The sequence below is a fragment of the Diadema antillarum genome, unplaced genomic scaffold, assembly GCF_040938485.1.
Source record: "Diadema antillarum isolate AM-2024a unplaced genomic scaffold, OU_Dant_1.0 seq00001435_RagTag, whole genome shotgun sequence".
NCBI lineage: Eukaryota > Metazoa > Echinodermata > Echinoidea > Diadematoida > Diadematidae > Diadema > Diadema antillarum.
The window spans coordinates 170,178-190,338 of NW_027272185.1; the positions used below are offsets into that span (position 1 = coordinate 170,178).

Below are 20,161 nucleotides of genomic sequence, written 5' to 3' on the forward strand. Positions count from 1 at the left end.
CTTTCTCTCTCTCTCTCTCTCTCTTTCTCTCTTTCTGATGTTTTGTTTTCTTTTGCCTTCTCTCTCTCTTATAGTTTTAGCGAGCCAAAGATCAAACAATATGTGAATGCTTAAACAGTTTAGAATGTGCTGCACTGTCATAATGCCTTAATCAAGAAAAGTTTATGAAAATTTATCTTGACATTGAGTAAGTTCATAGCATTGAGGAGCTCATTGAAAGACTTTGTAGACAGAAATCACCTTGAAATTAGTGATGATGTTGTTACAATTATTTTCCCAAATTATTCTGGCTTTTAGAAAAATCAAAACTGTGCTCTATCCTCAAAGCGTGGATGATCTTGAACTGCCAATAATTAGTTTTTTGCTCATTCTCTTCCGTAATGACGGACAAGTTTTAAAAGTGCTGTTAACATTCACCAAACCTATGTTTACTGAGAACTATGAATGCTCACTGTTTAATCTTGCCCAGCTGAAGGTCTTCCACATGCATAAAACCGAGCAGTCACTGCCCGTTAGTTCCTGGAGCATAGACTACTGGTGTTATGTTTCGCGGAATTGCTGATTGAAAGTTCCTAGTTCCGTGTGTAAGCATTGTGGTGTTCGTGTCGGATACAGTTCATATTTCAGGATGTTTCTGGAGTAAGCCCTAGTGCCCTCTGAGTAGAGAAATCATACAGAAACCACTAGCACCGCAGTTTCACTATCCGATCAATTCTCTTGAATTTGTCTCTGAACTGTGAGTGGAGATGGGGGTGGGGGGGGGGGGGAGTATGGGCTTCCTGTTGCCACACAGAATCCTATGCTCACACTGTGGGAGATGTCCCAGCCAATCTTTAGCTCTTGGTGTCTCATTAATGGTGCGCAGATGTGGTTGTCGTGGTTGCTGAGACTACTGGTTTTTGTCTTTTGTGCTGTTATGCATTCTATCAATTGAACTTATTCGATACAGCCGTGGATTGCATGTCCTTCCTTTGAATGTGAAACCATGTCAGGTTTGGGGTATTGATTTCCAAATGGAGGGAATTGTGGTGGTCACGAAATTGAGGCCTCCTGTCATATACTTTAGGAATATGAAATGGCTGTGTATTTTTTTTTTTTTTTTTTTTTTTTTTTTGTAGTGATAGAGATCATTTTGCACTTCCTTATATTAGCTACTGCACAGATCCCCTATGTGTGGTGTTTCAGTTTGTAGGTACTATATGCTCTTTTTTTTCTCTCTCTCTCTTTCTCACAGCAGTTTTTCCTTCCTCATGTATCAATGACCTGCTGATCAAGAACATATTTAAAAAAATAATGTTTACAAGATATACCCAGAAAAGAAAGTGTTCAACTTAGAATCAGTACTTACATGGATTTGAAAGGATGCCTTGTACTGAACAAATTGATATGACTCATAAGAAACACACAAAGTATAAATCATGCCAGTAGTCCACACTGATTAAGACAAAAGGAGTGCAAAACAAATTCATCCTGACAGAAGTAAGATCATTATTTTGTGGTTTGGCTTTGAATAAATGTAAAGATTAAAGGGAGTACAGACACCCATTAGTCTGAACGTAGGCTTGTAGTGACAATGTGGTTTTACAACATTGTTCTAATCATCATCCCATCCTACCACATCATGTTTATAAAGCTCTAATGGCTGAGCATGTTTCATTGCAGTGGTTGGAACATCGAAATGCCTGACAGGTACACCCATCACAGTGCCTGCAGGTACGCCAGCCACAGGCACACACCGCAACGCCCCTGTGCCCGTGTAGCTCTCGCCCCCTCGCCATTGTGTTTTGTTTACGTTCCGCTGTGACAAAAATATGCACCCAGTCATGGACGTGACTGAATAGCAAACACTAGCATTATGTCCCAGGAGCGTGCCCACAGTGTTGATAATATCAGGGGATGGCGACGTCACGCAGCATAAGTTTTGGTGATGGGTAGTGTTCCTTTTTTGAGGCATTGCACACTTAAGCCTGGTATGATGCCTGCCCGTAGATGTGATATAGGATTTTAAATTTAGGACGGGATATAAATATGGCAGTTGTACCTGTGGTGAACCCATGTGAAACTGAGTCATTAAACCTCAAGGGAACATCTAGAGCCTTTGTTGTGCAACATTCTGTACGATGTGCTTGACATGACATCTTCCATGCTACCTGCCCGAAGATGTGACATGCAATGTATGATGTATTCCATGTCAACTTGGCAGAACGTGTGGCAAACCCATGAGACACTGAGTCATTAAATCTCAAAGGAACACCTAGAGCCTCTGTTGCGCATATTTGCAACTGTATAACTTGCTTACGTGACATCTTCCATGCATGCAAATCAGTACCATCTCCGCATACTGGCCAAATTCATACACATTTCTGCAAAAGTTTGGTTGTTGAGTCAAGATGTCCTAACTTAGCGTGCCAGCTCTCTGTCACTGATACTTTTTCACAGATCTCACTCTCATCTCCTAACGGAAAGCCGTGCCGTATTGATATCACCTCCTCTTCAGATTCTGTGTCCATGTATATATCTTTTAACACTCCTTAATGAAGTTACCCAGGTCAGGGGATGTCCTAAAGGTACTTCATCATGCTACTTGATATCTCCCAACATCAGGAACTGCTGGATATAGTTTAGATCTCATTTAGCACTTGAATTGAAAGACTCTCAAAACATGTTTGTTGCTGTGTTCCCCAGGCATCTGAATCAACAGAAAGATTAGAGAGAAATTAATAGCATTGACAGATTGGTAGTCAAACCTTTGGAAGGCTTAGTGGCATCTTTCAGTTTATTTTTATCTTTACATTATGCTTTGAGTTTTTTTTTGTTTTTTTTTTGTGTGTGTGTGCTTTCCATCCATGTTTTCCTTTCTCAAACTCATCTTTGTTTTTCAGTTGTGTACTTGCTATAGTTTTCTCACTTTTAACATGTGTAGCTGTATATTAGTGTGATTACAGTTGCTGTTGCAGTTGCTGTTCTTCTGAAGAACTTGGTGGGCTTCAAATTATTACCTAGACCAACAACAATAGCAACAACAACAACAACAATCATAACAATGCTGATAGTGCATAGTCACAATATTGCCGGCAACATACAGGTAATTTGAGTCTTGAGTCATACTTGGTTGCCATCTAGATTTTGATATTTAAGGATTGGTTAGTCAAGATAACTCCGATTGCAAGATTGCATCTGTTATTTGTAGTAGTGCGCTTGAAATATAGTCACTTTAGTTTAACAAAATGTGACAGGAGCAAACTCTCTGTAGCCAAATTATGTGTGCTGTAATAAGAGCCTCATATTCATTGGCTTCTTTCGTACCTCCCACCCTGACTAGTATTCAAAAACAGAGATATATTTTCCTCAAGAAATCTTATAAATAGCACATCTCACTTCTAGATTTTGCCTCTTTTGTCTCAGCTAGATTTTGCCTCTTTTGTCTCAGCAAGATTTGTATCAAATAATCCATCGGGGGAGTCATATCCTGTTTGTGTAGGGAGTTCAGCATAAGTGTGGATCTGTGTTGCAGGGGGAAAAAAGCAAAGCTTGTTCAAGAATATTCCTAGAATTTGATTGCAGTGTGCTTACGTTTACTGAACTAATGATGCTGTTTCCAATTTACACCTGCACATTGATACTTGATATTATTGTGACTAATATGTCATCTATGATGCATGTAGTTGCGCACAAGCTTATGGAGATTTCCCTTTACCTCATATTTCAATTTTTGTAGAGGTAGGGTAAGGGGCTTGGATGAGCTGGTAAGCTTACCTGTAGTGTATTGGTGCTATCCATTCAAATTCTCCTGCCTTTGAAAACTGTGCCCATCCCCCTTGGCAGAGAAATTGTAAGTCCATGTATCTCTGTCCTTGTCAGCATTAGTAGATGGTAACATTGATATATTTTGAGAAGAAATATGGCCCCTGGCACAGTTTGTACCTTTTAGGCCCCCAAACACTACCATACATTCTGTTCCCCCCCCCCCCCCCCCCCCCACCCCTTCTTTCATAATTTTAGCACAGGTTAAATTTGGAGGATTGGAAAGTAAAGATCACATGAACAAACCTTTCCAACTGCTTGCAAGTTTCCTTCTGGGTGATGGTTTATTTTTTGTTTGTTCCTCCTAACCCCCCCCCCCCTCCCCCTCCCATTAAAAAAAAAAAAAAAATCTGATCAGTTTGCCCATAAAGTGTGATGGCATGTTTATAGTAAGGAGGTATTGGGCAGCTGTGAAGTCTTCCCCAGCTCAGTAGATGTGCAATCCCTAGTACTGTAGAAACAAAAGGGTTTTTGCTGAGGTTATGTTCTTTCTTTTGTTGCTTGTTCGATTTGTTGTTTTTGTTTTTTGGGTTTTTTTTTCTCTTGGCAAACACAATTGTGGCAGTAAAAAAGTTAAATACATCGTGCATAGATTTGAAGAATGTACACCGTCCATACATACATTCATGAATGTATACATACATGGCAACTTTCAAAATTTTCTCTCTTTTCTTAGCGTAGTCAGGAACATGCTTTGTTCTATGGCCAGTCTGAATGTTCTCACACAACAAACATGTTTGGAGGGAGGGTGGCGACTATGAGAGAGAAGCGTGCCCCGTGCAGCCACCTGGAAATATTGTCCGAAGCTCGCATTGGCAAATTATTATTTAATTGTAATGACCTTTACACCCCTGGTTGCCATGCCAACCCGTGCGTCACCTTTCATCGTCTGGCTAAGGAGTGCCTGGAAATGCGATTGGGTCACTCTAGTCAGAAAAGTTGCCAGTCATGACAGGGTGTAAAGGCGCACCTGTTTAGTGGAAATCAGTCCCAGGGGTTTATGTCCCCAGCCCCTAACTAACCCCTCCCCCACCCCCCAAGCAGAAAGATGAATACTGCAGGCAAGGGACCATGTCTTACTGATTTTGGCAGCTTGACAAGCTGGCTCTGATCAAATTTACGAGCTGCCGGGATGCATTCGTAATGAGTCTTTCCTATTTTGAGGATGAGGTTTTATTCGCAAGCGGCCACTAATTCTTTTTCGCGCAGCTCATGATATTAGCATGTTGCAGTTGTTAGATGGAAATGCCAAACCTTGTCTTGCTCCGATCTGTGACTAGCATTACTTCATCACTTTATTTTCCCTGTGAAAAGTGCATTTATTCCCAGCTTGGTATGAGTGAGGCCAAGTGTAAAAGTTTTAACACATAGGATGACGTTCAGTGGCTAAAAATATGTGGATCAATTACTTATTTCCACAGCAATTTGAATGCAACCAGTGCTATGTTTGGCATTTAAGGCATATTGTGGCATTTGACCAATCTCAGTCTTATGCGTTATATTCAGATGTTCATATCACCGTCTGTGTCGTAGGGTTTTATAATAACAGAATTTGTGAGACATTTGAAAAACATGCAAAGATGAAAGGAAATGGGAATTCTTTGCTCCTGCAGCCATGTTCAATGTCGGCGCAATCCTTCAGTTTAAGCACTTTTAACATTAGTCAGTATGTCTCTACATAAAGTACTATCATCCTCTCTCTTATTAGACTGTACACTACCTTTGTGTGGGACATCCTTTGTTTTAGACGAATAGAAACAGAGCCATTACACGATGTAGGTTGTTAATCAAAGACGTACATGAGTGGTTTTGCTGCTATTGACTGGTGATTAATCATGTTCACTTACAGAATAAAGCTTTCTCATCGTAGTATTGATTGATGCTAGAGCATATTCTTGAGTAGTGAATGACATGAACAATGAAACTCTGACCAAGCCTATAATGTTTAATTTTCATGTGTATTTTCATCATCAGTGTGATTGTTACTGTATTACAATGATGATTACGATGATGTCGATGATAATGATGATGATGATGATGATGATGATGATGATGATGATGAGAGTTAATATTATCAAGACTTCAATCCACTTTAAAATAATTTTAGATCAAGGCCTTGCCTTGGATTATAGTTCTATGAATAAAAACAAGCATAAGGATGACACAAGAGCAGTCACCCATAGGCATTTATCGGTATATTGCCTAATCCTTCTTCCCCTCCGCACCCCTCTCCAGTGGTCTCCTCAACTAGCCTAGTTCAGGGGTTAAGAAAGTATACCTTTAAGTTTGAATGATAACCACATTGCCAGGTCTCTTCACAAGCTAGTGACTCACGCGGCTGGGCATTGTTAGCTTGCCCTGTCCCAGATCATAACAGAATCATTGTTCGAGATTCTGCTGGCATCGATGTATATGTGTGTGATCCCCCTAGTAGATTTAAAAGGAGACAGAAAAAAAAAATACAGAGAAAAAAACAGGAAGAGAGTGGCACACAGGATATGTAATAAAACCAGACCAGACTTGTGTGCCAAGGAGTGTGATGTTGCACCCTGCATGTGTATGACTTTGACATCTGTAGGTGATAAGGGGTTTTGTCTTTTCACCATCTAGGTACAAAAGATGATGAGATTAAAATGATAATGATGTGGCCTAAGATTATTTTTTATGCTTACAAAATTCAAGCATATATGTTTGTTGACTGTTGTCTTTTAAATGTTTGACTTTATGTTAGAGAAGACCTTTATAAATGTTTCTTCATTTCTTGTAAAGGTATTGGCCCTATTAGATTTAATCATTCTTTTCTTCTTCTTTTTTTTTCATCATTGTGTATTTGGGTGTATTACTCAGGGTGCTCTTTTAGTCACATTAGCATCCACTGTAAAGAAGCTGGGGGGGGATTTTTGGAACCTTTGAGGGTGTACAATTGTACAAATCCATCTATACCACTAGATTCAGTGTGCAAGGTTTACAACTTCATAAACTCACCCATTGATGAATATTTATTGTCATTATGTGCTCAATTGCATCGAAATATCAGTCTAGATTATGTTACAGTATGTCATATTGAGCTCTCGGGGGGATTTCATGAAGCATTTTGTGCGACAAATTTTCCAAACAAATTTGTTCTGAACTAATCAGATGCAAGAATTTCAGTAGCTTGGTAACAGTTTGTCAGAAAAAAAGAATGTCTGACAAAATGCTTCATGAAATGCCTCCCTGATTCATCAAATAATTATATAAAAAGAAGTAACTTAAGATACAAATCCACCATAGTGACATCAAACAGCAAGAGAGGTCAAGCTTATCTCTTGACAATGTAAGAAATTATTAACAGCTGGAATTCCATACATCATTCACAAAACTAGAAACCAATGTGGGTAGTTGCATGAGATGTAAGGTTTATAGTGTATAATATCATTCAGTACCTTTCCCTCTCCACCTGACTATGCCCAACTCTTGACTCATTTACTCGCTACCCTTATCAGATCAGTCCCAGATGAGCATGTTTCATGAGACAGACAAACAAGGGTACTTAGAGTGGAAGACTTTATCACTCTCTCGATGCTGCCTTTCCACATGACTCACCTTAAGACCATGGTTCAGGGAGGGTACAGCCTCGTAAAAAGTAAAGCGCTGAATGTTGAGATGGCATCAGGTACATTATAAACATCATGAGCTGCGGCAAGCCCCTCGATACGACAACCTGCATCAATATTTCTTTCACACCTGTCAGCAGAGAGTGACAGAAAGAGGCAGACAGAGAGAAAGACAGAAGTAGAATTATAGTGAGAGATGGAGATGTGAGAGATAGGGTGGAGATAGACAGAGGTAGAGATATAGTGAGAGATGGAGATGTGAGAGATAGGGTAGAGATAGACAGAGATAGAAATATAGTGAGAGATGGAGATGTGAGAGATAGGGTAGAGATAGACAGAGATAGAAATATAGTGAGAGATGGAGATGTGAGAGATAGGGTAGAGATAGACAGAGATAGAAATATAGTGAGAGATGGAGATGTGAGAGATAGGGTAGAGATAGACAGAGGTAGAGATATAGTGAGAGATGGAGATGTGAGAGATAGGATAGAGATAGACAGAGGTAGAAATAAAGTGAGAGATGGAGATGTGAGAGATAAGGTAGAGGTAGACAAAGATAGAAAAACAGTGAGACATGGAGATGTGAGAGATAGGGTAGAGATAGACAGAGGTAGATATACAGTGAGAGATGGAGATGTTAGAGATAGGGTAGAGATAGACAGAGATAGAAATATAGTGAGAGATGGAGATGTGAGAGATAGGGTAGAGATAGAAAGAGGTAGAAATATAGTGAGAGATGGAGATTTGAGAGATAGGATAGAGATAGAGATAGAAATATAGTGAGAGATGGAGATGTGAGAGATGGGGTTGAAATAGACAGAGGTACATATACAGTGAGAGATGGAGATGTGAGAGATAGGGTAGACATAGATAGGCAAAGGTAGATATACAGTGAGAGCTGGAGATGTGAGAGATAGGTTAGAGATAGGACAGAGGTAGATATATAGTGAGAGATGGAGATGTGAGAGATTATCTCTCACATCTCCATCTCTTAGATAGGGTAGAGATAGACAGAGGTAGATATAGTGAGAGATGGAAATGTGAGAGATAGATATGTGTAGATAGAAAAGAGAGAGAAGAGAAACAAAGGGAATGCTATCCTTAACTGATACTGGATGAGCAGGAATCACTCCCTGAGGATTTGATGTGGTAATGCATTTAATCTTGTAACTTTTCAAACATTGTCAGATGTCTCCCCTCCCCCCTTGCCCATTGCATGACATTGCCGAACAGCATTATTGTCTGTTACCATGCAAGTAGAAAGCAGATAGTCATGTCTCATTGGAAGTGCAAGTATGGTATTCCTTGTAGAAGATAATTGCATATGGTAGGCAATATTTTGTCAAAGTGTTGATTCTATGAGTATCAGTCAACTGCAGCAAAATATGTGGCGTGTACAACAATAGTTTTGTGTCAGTGATTGTAGGCATCATACACTGACTGTTTTTTGCTTTATAAATTCATTCACTTTTAATTATAATTTCAAATTTTAATTTCATTTTATTTTCATATCTGTCAATCAAGAATGCATTGAAATAAGCAGAATAGAATGAAATATGGTATAATGGAAAGAACAAAAAATAAGTGCATGTTTTTCAGACTTTTTTTGACATTGTTATTAATCTGCTTGAAATTTCATTGCTTCAGTTTTGTCAGGGTTGAATCAGAGCTAGAGGCTGCTCAAATGAGAGACTTCCAGGCGATGTTCTAGTTTTCCAGACCAGACTCTCATTCACATGGCCATCAGCTGATGTGTGATTTATACAAATGCAGATCTACCCCTCGTAATACCACAGGTGCAAGTGTCCTTCGCTGAAAATAGATCTGTCAGCTCGTAACTTTTTCTGTTTTTTACACATTCTATGTAGATTGAAGCACCTATCGGTCTCAAAATGAAGCATTGCTTGTGAGGGTAGTAGTTCTTTTTATTATTTGTTCGAGATGTTTTGGCCGCCAACTCTGCACCTTTTCCTGTGCGTCAGAGGAGAGCTGTAACTGCTGTAATGGGTTCTGTCTGTCTGTGACAGCAGTTAAATGTCAGCAGGATGTGTAGCCTGGCCTGAATCAGAGAGCATCCCTGCACGCGCGTCTGTGTTATTGCCAGAACTCGTCAATGGCTGAGTGAGTGAGTGCATTAGGGTGTGAGTGAGGCTAGCTTATCCCCCCTGGGTGTGGCAGCTAAGACACATCAAAGTAGTGGAAGTGAATAAGAGATGATCCCTCTTGCCCTCCCCCCCCCCCCCCCCCCCTCATCTCTCGGTCATCTTTGAAGAGACGGACAAGTTGTGTGAACTCTTATTTGGAGTGTGCCCTGTATTCCTTTTTACTGCTGCGTAGTGCCTGGGAGAAGTTATTACAAGAAATATTAGTGGAAGATCACAGGCACAGATTGTCATCAGTTTGAATTATGTATGTTTCTGTAAGTAAAGACTCCTCCCATATTCTCATTTAAATGTGAATTTCACAGAGACAAAGCAAAACCCATCCTTTTCTATTAATTTCTGTTGACTGGAAGTAAGATTGGTTTTGCCTTCATTTTGCAGTGATGGCAAATATATTGTGAAACGAGGAATGTTAGCATGCATTTTAATTTCACAAATTTTGCGAGAAGCAAGATTCGCACAATTAAAATGCACACAAAAGTTCATGTGTACATTATATGCTTTGAATGTTTGCAAAACTTGCAAAAATTTCATTCAGTGAAAAAGGCCGTCGGCTCCAGTTCACGAAACTGTTATGTTGCAAAAATATTGTTTTACAGTACTACTTTGATGTTAGGCATGCTAGTAAGTCTGCACATTTTTGCTGTGGTACTTTCTTCAAGAGACATAAATGTTCTGTTAGAGAGGGCCTTCGCATTCACAAAGGACAGTATTTCATGTATTGTTTTCAAAGTGCAGTTGAGTTTGCCAGTGTGAATGCATTGCATTTTTCTCATCTGTTAACCCTATTTGATTAGATTTCACTGCATTTTGTGTGGAACAGTAACCCAATCCCCGTAATTAAGTACTGAGTGAAACTCTAGGTGGAATTCTTGATAGAATCAGTTGTGTTCTGTGAAAAGTGCAGGTGCGGATAATGGGGGACTTGATTTACCATAATTTAGCATGTCATTTTTATGGACTAAATGCCCCTGACACGCTAATCTAATGATTTATGTTCATTTAATTTTTGGTAACTTTTAAAACCACAGGATTCTAGAAAGCCCTTGATGCTAATTGGCTGGCTTATGAGAGTCTGCATGAGTCACAGATTTTTCTGTATCTTCTATTGAAAATAAGTTTTAATGAATAGGATATTAGCCATAAAGTTCCCCTGGACATGAATAGGACTAGTGTGTGTGTGTGTGTGTGTGTGGGTGGGTGGGTGGGTGCGTGCGTGCGTGTGTGTGGTTGGTTTAGGAATGATTTGAATGAAATTAATAAATTATCAAGGAAAAAAAAAAATGTGTGTGTGTGTGTGTGTTTAGTCTGTTTCAGTGTATGCTTGTAATTTTGTCTATGTGTATACACGTGTGTGGTCATGATTGTGGTTGCCTTTGTGAGTCAGTAGTTGTAGTAATAGATTTATTAAGGGAAAAAAAAAAGACATTGTTTCCTTGCCTTGGAATTCATAAGATGTTTATTCTTGTTTGATGACTCATGCTAAGCACTAAGACAGTATAAGATATTTTTTTCTACATTTTTCTTCTGTTGTACAAGTGTGTCCAAGTAAGGAGTTGTCCTTTTAATGGAGTAAAGCAGCTAAAGTCCTATTCTTCCCAATCCTCTTCTTACTGTTTCACAGAGTGATCGAGCAGCTGAACGCAGCCCTGAGAGCCAAGGACCAAATCATCGGGGACCTGAATGATGAGAAGGTGCTGACAGCCAGGAAGACGGTCCAACCCCTTCAGGAGCAGGTCAACGAACTCAAGAAGGAACTCCAGCAGAAAAACAGGGAACTAGATGTGAGTTGCCTCCTCAGGTCTGCAGTGCCATGCCAATGGTCAAAGGATGCAAGTGGATACTTTTAAGTGGCCACTTACTTTCCACTTTTATTCCCTTTCCACTTTTATTCCCTTATGATATTGAATACAGCAAACATTGTAATTGTGATTGTGTGACTGGGCTTGTATCCTTTCCCTTAACCCTTTCTGCACCAGAGACTTTGGACAGTGTGTACAATGCTATGGAGTTTTCTGTGCCAATCAGTACTCAAAGTATACAAAGGATTAACAGCCTGAGTGGCTGCAAACTATCTGTATCTGAAGATTTGAAATTCTCCTGACATTGTGAATAATATCTAGAGATTTTCTGTTATGGGCAAACAATATTTATGATGTCATTTGCTTCATTTTTGGCATAAGGAAAATGCAATAGACCATAATGTGTGTCCCTTATGAAGGACTTTAGTTGTCTCACTGTGGTATGATGCTACATGGTGGCCGTGGAGGTACTGCACACAGACCACGTAATAGAGCTTTGCGGTCTGTAGGTTCATCTTCACATGTATCGCCAGTATTGCCTCCCCGAAAGAAATGGGGTATGACATCAGACATGGAACCATGCAAAAAGTTCTATGATGTGGATTCTACAGAGACCATTTATTGGCAGTGAATATTCATGTCTTCGTAAACACAGCTCTTGCGTTCTTGTACACCATGACAGCTGCAACTATAGGGGTGCATTTGTCTTATGTCATACCGTATGTTCTCCTTTCTGTTGTTAGAAGATGAGAGCTGTCACTGAGAATGTTTTGTGTTTCGTTTGCAGGATATTCAGCAGGACGCCAACAAGGACAAGGACAAGGATAAGGAGAGAATACGCAAACAGTATGAGGTACGCTGCCCCCACTCACCCACCCATCCAGCTAGCAGGGACTGCAGTGTGTCAAAAGTGTCATGCGTTTCTATACAAGGAAATATTTTTGAGAAGTCAGCATTACATGTCTGTGTTATAGCACAGCTGCAAGCAGCTGTTATGAGAACTTCAGTCAATCGCTGACCTGTGTATATCATGAGCTAGAGTGTGTACTGCCAGCAAGGGACAGAGTGCCCTGGCATTGGGACCAGATTGGAGAGATTTGCTTTTTTTCAAAATACCCTTTTTGTAATCTTTGAAGGCTTCCGTGGCAGTAGAACGTTGGGTGGTAGAAGGCTTAACAGTGCACCGCGTATTCTTTCTAGTGTATGTGTTTGGCCCTGAAAAGGGCCTACCCAGTCTTGACGTTTCGGCAAGCATGTTCTCTAGGGAATGAGTAATTGGAGGGAAAATCCAGCAATATTTGGTGAACGAAGCATGCTTAGACTTTGAATACAGCACAGATCCGGTCTATTGGAAACATCGTGGACATGAAATCAAAATTCTATCACCCCCTTTAGTGCACACATAATTGATTCTTATATCAAATTATGTGTCACAGCTTTATGATGTGTTGCTGAATTTCTCTGTGGTAATGTGGAATTACAGTAAGAATATGCTGTGTTTTACCAAATTATGATTACCTCAGTCAGCAAACATGAACACATTCAAATCATATGCACATCATTTGATAGTAGAATATTGCAGATCTTACTCTTATCTCATATGGCACTGTTGATAGGAAGTAGTCATGAAAATAGGGTAGAATGAGCAAAACAATAGTAGAACTGTAGTATTTTGTGAATTAAAAAAAAGCCTTGACTGTAGTTGAAACTCTGCTTTAAACACTCTTCCTGACAGGATGTGTATCTCGAACAAGAGAAGAGAGTTCGCGACCTTGAGGAAGCCACAGAACAGCTCCAAGATGAGGTCAGAGATAAAACCAAAGCTATCAAGGTAAGCTTGTCGGGGATTCCCTCCAAACATTGTACAATGTACAATCCGACCTCTCCTATCCGGACATGTCGGGACCAGCGCTTATCCGCATAAGGGATTTCATTTGGCCGGATATGGGAGACTCTGTGTTTAATACACGCAGGTGCCTACCCAATGCTTGTTACATGTACGTGTATCAATTTTGCGTGAACATGTCATGTCCTCGTCAGCCGGTCTGCATTCTGAAGTATCTGATAATTTGCTCAATGAACGATCGTCTGTACCGTGCCCTGATTTAATGAATAGTTTTCGGTCCATGTTCTTGTGATGATTTAGGGGTAGTGAATGTCTGAATGCATCGTATTTAGATGAAAATTAGATGTGAATGTATGTAAATTGTGTTGGGAATGATGTGTAAATCATGTGAGTTGGAAATCCCCCTTTTCCCCTTAATTATTAGACTGAAAAAAACAGAAAAGAAAAAAAAATCATGCCAAGATCGCATCCGGATAAAGGGAGGCCAGATAGGAGAGGTTGGACTGCACCTGCATTTTACTTGGCTTGGTGGTAGGAAAATGAACACTCACATGTATCTATCAAAGGCAAAGAACTGTTATTTGATGGACGACGTGTCTTACATAACTTTGAATTCATTTGTTTTTATCACAAGCCTTTGAGTATTTTCTTGACCATCATGCAAAGACTATAGACACAAAAGTCAAAAGTACAATTGTTGAGTTTAGCCATATTCACAGTCAGCATGCAAACTGCAGTAATGTGGTAGGGAAAGGGAAAGAAGGACATACAAAATAGGTAATGCTTCTATAGAATTTATTTTTTGTATTGTACCAATTCCTTCCAGTATGCAACTCAAGTGTTTTGAATCTCAACATTAAACACACTCTGTTTGGAAAGTGAAAATGGTATGAGCAGCCACTTTCCCATGAGCAATGAACATGTGATAGAGGTATACCAGGCACCCTCAGGAGAACTCTTTCTTTCTGTTTTCTTTTCTTTTTGTTCCATTTTCCTTTGCCTCCTTTTGCTTTGCTTTACTCTGCTTTGCTAGTTTGTTTTGTTTTGTTCGTGGGGCTTTGATGGAAGAAATTATTTTTGTACGTAACTTTGGTTGTGTTACGTGGGGATAACTTTCATCTGTCGTGATGAGCAGTTTGTTTTGGCTTTCTGTACTAATGCTCTCATTCCTGCTGGTAATATGCAGGATAGGAATATTGTAATGTTGTGTCATGTGCCATGCTTAATAGAGGGCATAGTTACAAGTGTTGCTGCTCAGACAGTAATAAGTTACATGTACCTGTTTGCAGTTGAGAGGGTCAAAAGCTATGCTGATTTTAAAAGTTTTTCAAACGTGTTAAAAATCATTGGTACATCACAAGCCTTTACAATTTCAACGTACATTGTATAGCAGAACATTGAATGTGCTATGCATGCAATATAAATAGATTTAAGGTATTACCATCTTTCTGTTGAGTATCTTGTGTGTATGATAGAAAAATGCACATGCCATTCAAGGTAAAATGCATATTTCACAAGACGATATGACCATACTTAACAGATAATGTGAGTGGCATGATTCTAAAATTTAGTACAGTCAAACATATCTCTAATGACTGCTGTAGATACACATATTTTTTATTATGTTGCCAATTTGGAGGAGATGAAGACTCTCAAGTTAACTGTATCTTTGAATGAATCTTGTTCTTTCATTTTAAATCAATATCAATCTTACTTTGTTCTTGTCTCACATTCAGGATTTGGAGAATGCCTTGAAAGTATCACAGAAGGTCATAAAGGTAAAAATGCCTCTCCTTTCTTCTAACACTCACTGCAGTGTTGAAAGACAGATTTCCTTGAAGTCCAAATTTCCTTGTGGTCATGTGACCACTTTACGGCGGGAAATCTGTCTTCAGTACTAAGGTCACCTGATTTAGAGATAAGTGTATCATGACCGGTCATGTCCCTTTATGAAGTGGTAAGAATTGAACCTATGCAAGCATTGAGCCATACTGTGCTGCAAATGCTCGTATTGATCCAATTTTCAGACTTTCTTTTTTTTCTTTAAGAAATGAATCCGCATAAGATTCAAGTTAGATCTATTCAACCTCATTCAAGAGAATGTGACGACATATCATCTCATATTACATGCACTTTTCTTGGTATGTCATCAGTACAGTCCAGTGCACTATGTCTGTCTTCACTTATATGAATACTGTATACGCCAAATATTTCGCGAGGTTTTATTTTCACGAATTTCGCGAGTCAGGTGCTACTCTCGAAATTAAAGACACGCGAAAATATTGACTCTGATCCAGATGTGAATGTGACGTACCTGTGTACACTCTTCGTTCAGTACAGGACTCCACAATCGCGAATTTAACCACTCGCAAAATCATTGGGAATTCCTGATTCGCGAAAATTTAGACTCGCGAAATATACGGCGTATACAGTAATTTACAGAGTAATTTTTATGCAGTTTGATAAGGTAATAGTTGCGTGGTCTCAAGTGCCTCATGATTTTTAATACATCTTCAAAATGCTGCTAAGATTATGACCATAATGAGAGAAAAAAAAGAAATAATCTTGTGACTAAGTGGAGAACATGAGCTTGTCAATCATTCATTATGCTGATCTAATTACATACGACTATTGTGCTTTCATTGACTATATGGTTGCAACATCACATACATGTATGTTGAAATTGAGCCGACAAGGAAACAAACCATGTTTTAAGTAGGGGAAAGTTTTCATGCTATCACCATGGCAACCTTCTCCTTTTTCCCCACTTCATTCCTGGTAGGAACTGGATGGGAAGATCAGGGACCGAGAGAAGGAAGTAAATTCTCTGGAGGGTAACGGCAGGAAGAGAGACAGGGCCATCCAGGGTCTGACGGACACCGTCCGGGCCAAAGACAAAGAGGTAAGGGGGAGATGAAAGCACCCGCCATATTGAAAACATCCCTGGCAGCCATGGATGTATGCATGTCTCTGTTGTTTGTTTTGTTTTTTCTTCCCACCATCTTTTGCATGAGCTCCAATGTTGATAGCTCGCAAGAATAAGAATGTTTTTCTAGAGAAACTGAAATGTGTCCTGAGTCAGCAGCATGCTCTTGTTTTTGTTTTTCTCTCTTTCTTCATCTGTTACAGTGGCTCTTTACAGTAATAGTTTGCAGAGAGGTGCTTTGAGAGAAACTGAAATGTGCCATAAGTGTCTGATTATGTCGTGAATATTGACCCAAACTTTCAATTTGGTTTGATTGATGAGCTATCTAATCTGAATGAAAGTGGAAATGAGTGCCAAACAATTTGTTAATCATTCAAACCCTGCCTTGAGAGTTGCTAAGACAGATATTGCTATGTTAAGCACAAACAAAATGAATATTTAGAAATGAAAATGATAGACTGTTATTCACATTTCTTTCCCATGTCTGATACTGAAAATACTCACTCCGATTTGCTTCAATTTAGAGAAGAAAAGGGGAAAAATCTTTTTAAGGGAATCAAAAACTCACTTAAAAAAAGCAAAAAAAAAGAACAAGTAATTTGACACTTGGCCCCCTGTTTTCAAGACTTGTGAGAGGTTTAGATTCTGAATAATTACTCTCCACTCCACTAGGCAATATAATGGGCAAGTTGACAGTATGTGAGGGACAGGGCAGTAACATGAGTGATGTCTTTGTTTTTCTCTTACAGATCCAGCAGCTCTGTGAACAGATTGAAGATTTGGAGGATGCTTTGACCAAAGCCAACAAAGCCTTGCACAATGCCGAGAGGAAGAAATATGAGGCAAGTTGCCAACTCCTGATGTTCGATTTAGATATTCACTAAAAGTTTGTAGAGAACAGAGACACTATCCATGCTAGGTGAAGCAGGTGCTGATGAGTGCAACGGGAAATGATGCAATAACTAGCGATGAACATAATGTAAATCAAGAGCCATTGTCAGTTACACCATCCTGGACAAGATACCAAACTTTATTGATTGTACAAAGCGTCTTGAATACTGTTTCTCAGTCTGAATGAGTAAATTTGAGTAAGTTTTTATCCCTTCTCTTCCCTAGACGTATGTTTAATTGTTTTGTCAAACATGTTCTTTTTAAACATATTGTTGTAATATTTTATCTGCCTGTCTGTGCATATGTTTGAGTGTGCATTTTCTAAAGGATTGTATGCAGGTGTACTTGCAGTTTTTATGCCTCCGCCACGAAGTGGTGCCGGAGGCATTATGTTTTCGGGTTGTCCGTCCGTCCGTCCGTCCGTCCGTCCGTCCGTCCGTCTTTCCGTCCGTCCGTCCGTCCTTCCGTCCGTCCGTCCGTCCGTCCGTCCTTCCGTCCGTCCGTAATGAATTTTGTGGACAGGGTAACTACCAAATCCTTTTGAGGTATCCTAATGAAACTTGGCATGTATGTGTATTAGGGGGTGAAGTTGTGCCTATCAACGTTTGGGTGCACATGCTCAAGGTCAAAGGTCAAAAGGTCAAGGTCAAATGCTTAAAATTTTACTATTTCCCCCATATCTATGCAATGCCTGAAGATATTTTCTTGAAACTTAGTGTATACATGTACTACCCAATTAAGATTCTCTGGTGAAAGTTTGGGGTCATGAGGTCAAAAGGTCAAAGGTCAAAAGGTCAAGTAAAATGTTAAAATTTCACTTTTTTCTCTGTATCTTGGAAATTGTTCAAGGTATCTTCATGGAACATAGTATATATGCATCCACTGACTGGCAGTGGTTATCTAGGGAAATTAGGGTTCATGGGGTCAAAGGTCAGGGGTCAAAGGTCAAGGGTAATACTTCAAATTTTATTATTTTCCTTATATTTATGCAATGCCAGCAGGATTTTTTGTTTTAAAACTTGATGTATGCATGTATAACCCAATAGGGATTCTCTGGGATTTTTTTTTTGCCAAGAAGGTCAAAGGTCAAAAGGTCAAAGATCAAGTGAAAGTGCTGAACTTACTTCTTTCTCCATATCTCGGAAGTGGCTCAAGTTATCTTGAAACTTAGTACATGCTGAATTTATGTATGTTCTGCCTGACAGTGATTCTGTTATGAATCAAAGGCCAGATGAAAATGATAACAATTTACTGTTCAATACAGAAATTGCGCTTTTTCTCCATACCTTGAAAATTACTCAGTGCATAAACTTATGAAATGGTCAAAGTCAAGTTAAAGTTCTTAAATCCCCAAATACATGCTCTCTTATTCATCCAATTAAACATAGGTCAAGGAAGGTAAACATTCAATACATTTGTGACAAACATGTCATTTTAATATTTTGCCAATTTTGTGAAAATGTAATCACACATTGTCCACATGTACTATAGACCTATTAGGAGAACCATGCATTATGGCGGAGGCATACCAGTCGCCATAGCGACATTTCTAGTTTTTTTTGTCTTTCATTTTTTTTTATTTCCATCCTTTTACAAAAACAATAATAATCATTGTAGATAATTATACATACCAAAAACCAAAAACAGACAAAAAAGAGGGAAAATTAGCAGGTGCACACAAATTTGTGCTTTTTTAAATTTCACATAGATAACATATTGAATTATGCTATCAATATCACATACATGTGCCACAGTAAAGTAACGGCCAGAATGTCATGTCAAGGAGGCATGCAGATTTATCTACTTCCTTTCAAATTTACTTAGTTGTAGTTGATATGAGTGGAACAATTATCCGTGTGGGTGAAAGTAATTCTAAAGAACAGTTTCAAAAGCTATCTGACCTGAGAACTGTTAGAATGATCTGGCTTCTTTCAAGAATTTCTCTCAAAATAAGAAAAAAATTAACATAAAGGCCTAGCATCCATTCTCATTCTGGCTTTTTTTTAGTCTACTAACTGTAAACTCGCAAAGAAAAGAGTGCAAAGTAAATGTGTAAACTCGAAAAGAAAAGAGTGCAAAGTAAACGTATGTCACCTTTGTATTCAGTGACCTCTGGTAAATGCTGAAATCCTAGCCTACTAGATCTTTATTGTTACAAAGTTTGCAAAAATTACTAACTCACCTTGCTCTGCTGCAGAAGTTACACCCAGCTCTAAGCTTACAATGTTAGTCCTGATATAACTGTAGTCATCCTGGAGATTTTAGAGACCACCTGTCATCTTGTATCATCCCAATTTGTTTTCAATTTAATCGTAGATTTTATGCTCACTCTAGAACAAGATCCTTCTGTCCTCATAAGCAGTGGTGATGTTTTGATGACATGCCTGTGTTATCCTGACGGCAAAGAACTATTTTTAGCATTGTAGTGCCATGAGGATGTCTTATCCGTACGATGAAAGAACATGTACATGTAGGAGATGCAAAGTTGATGTTGTCCTATATCAACTCTCCTGTGGCCAGTTGTTGGTTCATCCTGCGTAACGCTTGTCTTCAAACAACTCCATCATACTCACTGTGTGAGGAATGAAAAAAACCATTGATGACTCCATCTGAGAGTGCTTCCACATCCGTAGCCATAAAATTGTACACCAATATGACGACCCGTCCATGCCATGTCTATGTACCAGGGGTAAACTTTTGCCCCTGTGTAAGAGGTAGTGTGTATGTGTGTGTGAACGTGCATTGACATGTCCTAAAGGCCACGTCGTCTTAAATTGGGATGGAATTAGAATGGAGGAAATGCAGGTATTAACCACAGAGTTGCCGTCAATTGCTCCAGACAAGCCGTGACATGTTTGTAAACAAATGTGTGTCAGGATCACAGAGATTCCTGTCCAGTGGTTGAAGGTCGTTTGTACACCCTTTTGTCTTCAAAGTGAGAGTTTCTGCAGCCACCTGTAGATACCGCAGTTGAAGTGTGCATTCCATTTGGAAAGGATGTCACAAATTTCAGTACTCCCTATGTTGAAAACTTTACCTTTCTAATGAAAAGATTCTTTTGGAAGACAGGAAACGAGGAAGCACCACAAGAATACATTTTGTTATACTTTGTGGATTTGGATCCTTGGATTAGA

At 39.2% G+C, this 20,161-nt stretch overlaps 1 protein-coding gene across 1 annotated transcript in view; it reads left to right on the forward strand.

Moving 5' to 3' along the window:
* Positions 1–20,161, forward strand: part of LOC139709421 (uncharacterized) — an 84,147-nt gene that overhangs the window by 40,353 nt on the left and 23,633 nt on the right. Inside the window, exons 8-13 of the mRNA XM_071621388.1 lie at positions 11,187–11,346; positions 12,152–12,217; positions 13,100–13,195; positions 14,947–14,988; positions 15,993–16,112; positions 16,886–16,978. Of these exons, the coding sequence (XP_071477489.1) occupies positions 11,187–11,346; positions 12,152–12,217; positions 13,100–13,195; positions 14,947–14,988; positions 15,993–16,112; positions 16,886–16,978 (577 nt within the window). The remainder of the gene's footprint in view (positions 1–11,186; positions 11,347–12,151; positions 12,218–13,099; positions 13,196–14,946; positions 14,989–15,992; positions 16,113–16,885; positions 16,979–20,161) is intronic.